The sequence below is a fragment of the Lygodium microphyllum genome, chromosome 4 (assembly GCF_053477565.2).
Source record: "Lygodium microphyllum isolate KBCC chromosome 4, Lygodium_microphyllum_v1.1.10, whole genome shotgun sequence".
Classification (NCBI taxonomy): Eukaryota; Viridiplantae; Streptophyta; class Polypodiopsida; order Schizaeales; family Lygodiaceae; genus Lygodium; species Lygodium microphyllum.
Genome location: NC_141138.1, coordinates 143,513,546 through 143,522,575, shown reverse-complemented (window position 1 = coordinate 143,522,575; position 9,030 = coordinate 143,513,546). Strand labels below are relative to the sequence as shown.

The 9,030-nt window shown below is 40.2% G+C and overlaps 1 protein-coding gene across 1 annotated transcript; it reads left to right on the top strand.

The window, feature by feature from the left end:
* Positions 1 to 5,175: 5,175 nt before the first annotated feature.
* LOC148037713 (putative inorganic phosphate transporter 1-4) lies at positions 5,176 to 8,039 on the top strand. Its single transcript, XM_087677347.1, has 2 exons — positions 5,176 to 5,394; positions 5,938 to 8,039. Exon 2 carries the CDS (start codon positions 5,965 to 5,967, stop codon positions 7,564 to 7,566), a length of 1,602 nt encoding a protein of 533 aa, XP_087533473.1. The 5' UTR covers positions 5,176 to 5,394; positions 5,938 to 5,964; the 3' UTR covers positions 7,567 to 8,039.
* Positions 8,040 to 9,030: the final 991 nt, after the last annotated feature.

Genomic DNA, 9,030 nt, shown 5'->3' with positions numbered 1-9,030 from the left:
GAATGAGTCGATTGCATGCTCCCCCTCATGGCTATAAATACACCCCCTCTCCTTCACAGAGAAAGCAAGAAGGAAGACCTCTTGATGATAGAAAAATTTCTCTACTTCTCTTTTCCATTGTAGCTTGAGCCTTGAAGGAGGAAAATACTCCTCTTCTACCTCATTTCCATTTTCTCTACCCCTTGTTATGCCTTCCTTCCATACAGCCATATCGCTAAGCAAAACGCTGGCAAAAAAAATTTGGACGACCACCAACTCTCTCTGAACTACCACGTCAATTTTGCCTAACATCCACGGCTCCACGAGATTGCAAAAATTCAAGAAGCCCATTTGAAGCAAGAGAAACATGAAACGTAGCCGATGGAGAAAATGATGCGGTAGGAATTGGCAAAATCCCCATTACTGCAAACTGATAGAGGTAACATATCGTCGGTTTGGAAAAAATTAATATTTTATAAGCTTATCGCTATATTTGGCTTTAAACGATTATAAGCGCATTCTAAAGAAAATAGCCTAAGTAATATAATAATTAACTATTCAGTGAAAAGAATCTTTCACTTGGAAACATATAATTCGATGTCTGAAAGATGAAAGAAAAATTGGATTTATGATTTTTGCATTGCTTAGAATAAATTTTTCAGAAAAACAATCAGCATTGCACTTAGGACATAGCTAAAAGATATTTGATCTTTATAGATAACGTTGAAAGTTTGATAAATGGTCGAACATCGTCGATTAAACCATAGAATATGAGTAGAATAAAATAAAAATTATTTTCTTACTGAAAAGTCATACAATGTTAATATTAATTATTATATTAGCGAGAGTGTCAATATCATGAGTTGAACCATGCATGAATCAGCGAGAAAACCTAACCTAAAATATCAAGAATGTTGAATCATAAATAACTATGAAATACTCGACAACCCTGAAACTATTAGTATTAGGAAATTAAATAATTATTGAAAGTTTATAAGACTTGTTGGACATTGATAAGAATTTGTTGATACAAATTCTAAAGTCTAAACAAACTTGGAAAAGCATTTGAAATCCTGCTAAGCGTGGGATAGGGCAGGACAACACATGAATTGCCTGCCATAGGTATAAATGCCCATATTATGATCTTTTAGGGCAAAAATACCAAATTTTTCATAAGGATAAAATAGACTTCAGATTCACAAAATAACTTACGTATCTCGAAAAAGAGTTGCAAGTAGGAAGTAAAACCCTAAGAATAAGGTGGGACCTTAAAAGAGAAACCCTAGATTTGGGTGGGGTTGCTTCCTATGCTAAAAACACTTGTTGTTGTTTATTTTTTGATTTGTGCATGCATTGATGGTTGCACATGAAAGATTGATTGTGCTTGCAGCAATTAGATCTGATTGTAAATATATAATCAGGATAATAAGAGGAAAGATTGCGCTATGTCTCCCCCACGACTAGACGTGGAACCTTGCTCCAAGGGGGATTGTTTTGTACCACCGCGAGGAGCTTTGGACTGGCCCCGATGGCGAGAGATTGCTCGGTGAGGAATCCATTAGGCAGGAGGAGGCGGGAGTGCCAAGGGGACTCTAGCCGTAAATCTCTCGATCTCTCCTAGAAACTGTCTGGCCCTCACATGAATCAAGATGGGATCCTGGAGTCCCCGGTACTAGTGAAGGGACGGAAATCTTAGATGGTTTGTTTTCTTCTACACAGACAGAAGGGATTTTCCAGTGAACGGAGGTTTGTCTTCTACGTAGGCAGAAAGGGAAAAGTATTGTAAATAACTTTACGAAATATGTTTTGCCAAAAGACTATTTTCTCTGTCTTTGTGTTGTGCCGTAAAATTATACGAAGGAACCTGTGATAATGGGTTAATTAACGAAGCTCCTTTCATACGTCATAACTGAATGTGATAGGTAATTAGAAAACTAAAGAAAACCATTTGTGGAAAGTAGGTGGGCGAGATCCTTGATAGATCTGTCCTACGGATGGGTGATCCCGATAAGCTAAGAGCTTCTCTCAAGAGATTGAGCGAAACATTAATTAGGAAAAATTAGGTAGAGCCAAGAGTTGACTTACGTAGGGTCAAGTCTTAAAACCTTGATCAATAATTATCTTAGGGGAAAGGTGCGGCAATTGTGCCAGAACTGCGTTAAGGTTGAATCCTAACCAATTGCTGGAAAAAAGTGTTGCACTCCATGAAGTAAGGGTAACTACAATCGCTCAGTTAGATGAGAAGCCTTGTGGGACACCTCCGATGAAGCTAGCTGATGCATCAATACCTTAGTTGTCAAAATTAGGACCTCGAGCTTGCACGTTGATCCTCGTGGGGATGGCCAATACCTTCCATTACGGGGTGGAGTGTGGGAAACCTAGACGATAGACTCTGTGCATTCTCGCGAGTGCCAGAAGAAGCCGTCTAGGATAGCATTCGGGAGGACAATTAATAAAGCTCAAGGACATACTCTAGCTTTGGTGGGGCTCTATCTTCAAAGCTCCATCTTTACATATGTATATGTTGCATTTTCACAAGTGAAGTCCTCTGTTGGCTAAAAAGTAATGTTGTTTGACAAGGGAAGTCATGAAGACATCGTGAATGCATCCCTTTGCTACTCCAATTTGTGCCAACAAGTAAGATTTTTAAGGTTCATTGGGTGGCTTCAAGGTATTGGAGATGGTGAGACTAACACTACTAATAGGGTTGCATTACCTGCAAACATGGCTTGGGGGGTGGGGGGGGCGCTGGGAGGGGAGGCGGATGATGGTTGATAATGGATCTCATTGCATGTGTTTATAATGACATCTCCAATGTGCGTGATCAAGCAACTATCTTCCCAGCATCCTTGCTCCAAGGAATGTGAATATTGAGCAACTAAATTTAGAAACGCTTCATTTGATGCAGAGAGATGGGATGTAGTATCACAGGGTTGATAGTTTAGCTAATACAAATGATACTTTGTTTCTTTGCTCTATAGAATATTTGAGTTCTCTTGACCTCATGGTGGATTTCCACTACACTTAATTACACTTGAAGGTCAATGCACCCATTATTCTGCTCTAAAAATTGAATCCTACAAGAGGGCTATGTAATGGAACAAGGTTGATATGCAAGGCTTTCAATAACAAGGTTTTGGAAGCTAAGATTATTACATGTACAAACATCAGTGCCAAGGTATTCATTCCAAGTATAACCTTCATTCCCATAACATTGCACGTTCCCTCTTCTATGAAGCGACAACAGTTTCCAATGCAACTAGCATTCACGATGACAATTAATAAAGCTCAAGGATACACAGGTATATACCACATTTTCATAGGTGAAGCCCTCTGTTGGCTTAAAAGTCATGCTGTCTAACAATGATCACTATATGGGTTCCACTATTAATATTGTGTACGAGGAAGTCTTGCAAAGAGTTTGATCATATCTTGCTACTTGCAATGTGTGTCATGCTTGATTGTTTTGAGTATTGTTCTCTTAAAATATTCATTTCATGTTGGTTTGTTTGTTTATTTTACATTTCTTTTATAGGGAAATGAGGGCCCCAATGTTTGTGTACAAGGAAGTCTTGCAAAGAGTTTGATCATATCTTGCTACTTGCAATGTAAGTCAATGTTTTGAGCATCGTTATCTTCAATAATTCATTTCATGTTGGTTTGTTTGTTTATTTTGCATTTCTTTTATAAGGAGGACCCTAGTGTTTGGTTACTATCATGCATCTCAAACTCAAATGAGATTGCAAGCGAAATTCTTGCCTTTGGTGAAAGAGCATAAAATGTGTAGATCTCTTACGCAGGTAGTTGAGCATCTTCAGAATCTTCCATTTGTTTAAAGGTGGGCATGTTTATCAAGATTATTTAAGAGGGATATATGCTGTGCTATTACATGGCGCCCCCTATATGCAACCACATTTTGTCTCGATCACACTCTAGAAGGATTCCTCCATGGTGATAATAATGGGGGTGTCATGACCTGTGCTACTTGGTTGTGCTATATCAATTGAATAGAGGTTGATATGGATATCAACCAAGGTATTTCTTTGCCTTCAATATAGTTTCTTTTTTTGTTTGATGCATTCATCTAATATATTCTTGCTAGTGTTGTGTTGTGTTGTTGTAGCATATTGCATGTTTTCTATAGGAATAAAGTTTGCTTGCAATGCTTCAATTGTAATTACGTTGCCCTTGCATGTGCAAATGAGGACGCTTGCTATTGTTGGTGGCAATGCTCCTAGAAGAAGATTGTTTGAGGACTATGTAATATAGTTTGGATATGCAACTTGAGTCTTTCAAATATCATTGATTTCTTTTCCCTACTGAATGCGAGATCCCTGACGGATCTGTCCTACGGATGGGTGGTCCCGATAAGCTGGGAGCTTCTCTCAAGAGATTGAACGAAACGTTAATTAGGAAAAATTAGGTAGAGCCAAGAGTTGACTTACCTAGGGTCAGGTCTTAAAACCTTGATCGGTAATTATCTTAGGGGAAAGGTGCAGCGACTGTGCCAGAACTGCGTTAAGGTTGAATCCTAATCAATTGCTGGAAAAAAGCGTTGCACTCCATGAACCAAGGGTAACTACGATCACTTAGTTGGATGAGAAGCCTTGTGGGACACCTCCAATAGAGTTAGTTGATGCATCAAGACCTCAATTGTCAAAATTAGGACCCCGAGCTTGCATGTTGATCCTCATGGGGACGGCCGGTACCTTCCGTTATGGGGTGGAGTGTGGGAAACATAGACGATAGACTGTGAGAAATAAGGGGAGAGAGAGAGAGAGAGAGAGAAAGAAAGAGGTGAGGAGGGGAGTCTTAAAAACATCATGTTACAATCTCCCTTAAGACTTGCAGTTACACCGATACTTGCACGAAGCACTATGATAACAAACACCTATGCTTGTGCAGATATTAGCATGCATGCGTGCTTATGTGTGTGTGTGTGTGTGTGTGTGTGTGTCTGTGTGTGTGAACACAAGATCCTCCAAGTAGTGTTGAATATATCATCAAGATATCTAAGAGCAGGTGTATACGTGCGAGGATTTACACGTTTCGCCATTGTGGGTCTTTATGTGAGATTTTTGTGTTTGCAAAATTTGGCAAGCAAAATATGCAAATGCTTTTAAAATTTCAGGAAAAAGTCAGGCAGCATATTGGCATGGAAGAAGGCCAGGTGGCTCGGGATTTCCTTTACCAGATTTGGCTTGCCTATCGATTCAGGATCGCCCAAAAGCCCTTTGAAACTGTGAGATTGGCGTAATATTGCATGCAAATGCGTTCTCAAGTTTAGTATAACATAAAAGGGGGCAAACGCCGGCTTATACAGTCTGAGTTGGGAAAGTTGGTGAGGTGGTCGGAAGAAGGGAAGCCCTCTCTGCCCAATTCTTATACCTCTGGCAATTCTTATACCTGATAATTGTAAGCTCAACCCCATCAGAGTTCACTTCTTCTGTTTCTTCTGCATATATTTGTGTGATTTGTTCTCTGGGTATCTAGCAGTTCTACCTCATATCTGTAAGCTTGTGTGTGTTTTTGTATGAAACGTGTATTGATCATAATATCTGATCATTGTATGCTCGACCCCATCAGAATCTAATTTTGCTGTTTTTCCAACATAATTTTCTGGGAATCTGGGAATTCTACCTTATAACTATGAATATGTCTATGCTCTTTTCTAAAGCATATATTAATTATCATACCTCATAATTGTATGCTTAACCCCATCAGAGCTCAATCTTGCTGTTTTTTCTGCATATATTTGTGTGATTTGCTCCCAGGGTGTCTGGCAATTCTACCTCATAACTGTAAGCTTGAGTGTACTCTATTCAAAGAACATATATATGTGTTATTTGTGTTCCTTCAGAAGCCTTGATGATCATGTCTGATTATGAATTGTACTGTTGTTTTTACACGTGTGATTTGTGCCCTTTTACAAGCATTGGTCATCATTACTTGCTGCAGAATTTTGCTTCCATCTTGACGGAATAGATGAACGGGGCTAGTGTTGAGCAGAGAGATGTCCTGGCTCAAGGGAAGAAGCACTTGGAAGTGCTGTCAGCCTTAGATAAGGCCAAAACGCAATGGTATCACTTCACAGCCATTGTAATTGCAGGGATGGGTTTCTTCACAGATGCCTACGATCTATTCTGCATCTCCACTGTCACAAAATTGCTTGGCCGCCTGTACTATTCTGACCCAGGTGCAAGCACACCCGGAATTCTTCCCCCAGATGTCTCTGCAGCCGTGAATGGCGTGGCGCTGTGTGGGACATTGGCTGGCCAGCTGTTTTTTGGCTGGCTGGGAGACAGGCTAGGGAGAAAGAAAGTATATGGAATGACCCTTATGTGCATGGTGATTAGCTCCATAGCCTCTGGTCTCTCTTTTGGGAGCAGTGCAAAAGGTGTGATGACTACCCTGTGCTTCTTTAGGTTTTGGCTTGGATTTGGGATCGGGGGTGATTACCCTCTATCGGCTACTATCATGTCCGAGTACGCAAATAAGAAGACCAGGGGTGCCTTCATTGCTGCAGTGTTTGCCATGCAAGGATTTGGAATCCTTGCTGGGGCTGCAGTGGCAATCATTGTGTCAAGTGCATTTAAGGCAGCTTTTCCAGAGCCTGCTTTTGATGTGAATCCAGCTCTTTCTACATCTCCTGAAGCTGACTATGTGTGGCGGATCATATTCATGGTAGGAGCTATTCCTGCAGCACTGACATATTACTGGCGAATGAAGATGCCGGAGACTGCGCGATACACAGCATTAGTAGCTGGAAACGCTAAGAAAGCAGCCACAGATATGGCACAAGTTCTCCAGGTTCAGCTCGATGATGAACAGGAGAAAATCAATGATTTCGTGTCTACAGAATCATATGGACTGTTTACCAAGGCATTCTTGGTTAGACATGGAGCACATCTGCTCGGTACTACCAGTACCTGGTTTCTCCTCGATGTTGCATTCTATAGCCAAAACCTATTCCAAAAAGATGTCTTCACAGCAGTCAGATGGCTTCCATCTGCAACACAGATGAGTGGGCTGGAGGAGGTCTACAGAATAGCAAGAGCACAAGCCCTGATTGCATTGTGCTCAACGGTGCCCGGATATTGGTTTACTGTGTTCTTAATCGACCGCATAGGGAGATTTGTGATTCAGCTGGGGGGCTTCTTGATGATGACACTCTTCATGTTAGCACTGTCAATCCCTTACAACCAATTGAGGGATGGCCACCAGATTGTCTTTGTAGTCCTCTATGCGTTTACATTCTTCTTTTCCAACTTTGGGCCTAATAGTACAACCTTCATTGTGCCTGCAGAAGTTTTCCCAGCAAGGCTCAGGTCAACCTGCCATGGCATATCCGCTGCTGCTGGGAAGGCAGGTGCTATTGTAGGAGCATTTGGGTTTTTGTATGCAGCCCAGGATCCTACTGAGGGAAAGCAAGAACCAGGCTATCCCACTGGAATCGGTGTGCGAGCTGCGCTCATTATGTTGGCATGTTGCAATGCGCTCGGTTTCTTCTTCACATTTCTTGTTCCAGAAACCAAAGGGAGGTCTTTGGAAGAAATCTCTGGTGAGCATACTGGAGGAGACACATAAATTGTGAATCAGAAACACATATATGATGCAGTCTAGCTATTTTCCCTGTGCAAGCTGAAACACTGAGCATCAAATTATAGATCCCCCATAATTTGTGTGCCTGTTTTTATACTAGTATCATTATTCCTGATTCTCCATGTGCAAACAGTTTCTGCTGCCTGACCTTTCTAGGCATGAACAGTTCAGTCCTATAAGTCAGATAAGTTTTTCATTATTTTTAGTGATCACCTTTTTTGGTAAGTACTACCTGGCTGTGATGTATTAAGAGGCAAGCTATTTTGCTTTTTGAAGTTCAAACTTGCAATTGCACCACAAAGGTCATTTATTGCATTTGGAAACCCACATTCCAGAAATTGGAAATGTAGAGTGTGCTCTTCTGAAATGCATACTTTGTGGGACTTAAGAGTATTGCCACATTTGATGTGGCAAACATCTTTTCTGCCTTGCTATGTATGCCATACATTCAGGGTTTGATAAATGGGTTACAAGATTGGAGTCTAGAGTATAGATTTGGCATGCAAGATGGGTAGCCTCAAGCAAGCTTTGCACTAATTTTAAACTTTTAGCCAGAGGGTATTTATCTCAAATCATCATGTCGCCGTCGTTCTTAGGAAGTGGTCCTATTGCTTATGCTACAATATGACATTGGTGAATATATACACTAACATACAAACAAATGCACAACGCTAAGCATTGCATCAATGATAACTTATCTCCTTTCTATTTTTACTCTATTCTCAGGTAATTGTGTTGACTTATATGGTTTTCCATATTCTTAAAGTGCATAGTTTTGAATCCAAGTCTTTTTCTTTGGGGAAACTAAAAACTTTGTTGCAATCATTATGAAGGCTTGGATGCAAGTGAAACCCTTGCTTTTTATTCAATAGAACTACAAGCCTTGTATTTTATTTAGTGGTCTATAGGTTCGGAATTATTTTTTTCTGGCCTTGCCAAGGGCATGAAATTGTGTCCACTTTTATGGTTTTCCATTTCCATAAAGTGCATGGTTTTGAATTCAAGCTTTTCTTTTGGGAAACTTCCTGTGCGATAATTTATATAATTTATTATGAAGGCTTGATACAAGTAAAAAGCCCTATTTTTTATTCAGTAGAACCACATGCCCTATATTTTATTTATATGGTTTTATCAATGTAAAAGGTCTAATTGGACCGTTGTCAACCAAGTGTGTTGACCGTTATCTTGTTGGTAAGGCAAGTCATAAAAATACTAGTATACATCAATTGAACTGTGCATGAGGTACATTACATTGACTATGACATGGGACAGAACCTAGGAGTATTTGCATTATTAAATAACCTCTAAGATGAATCCCAAAGTATGGGTATGAACCTATATGCATGTTGAAGAACTTAAAAGGGGATAAAATTAGTGAACAAATGCATGACTTTGGTGGGATTTAGAGAGAGCAGCACTCGTGGCAAGAGTAGCAAATTAGCGCACTTT

Excerpts from the sequence above, each read along its gene's own strand:
- LOC148037713 (XM_087677347.1), top strand. The coding sequence starts at position 5,965 with ATGAACGGGGCTAGTGTTGAGCAGAGAGATGTCCTGGCTCAAGGGAAG.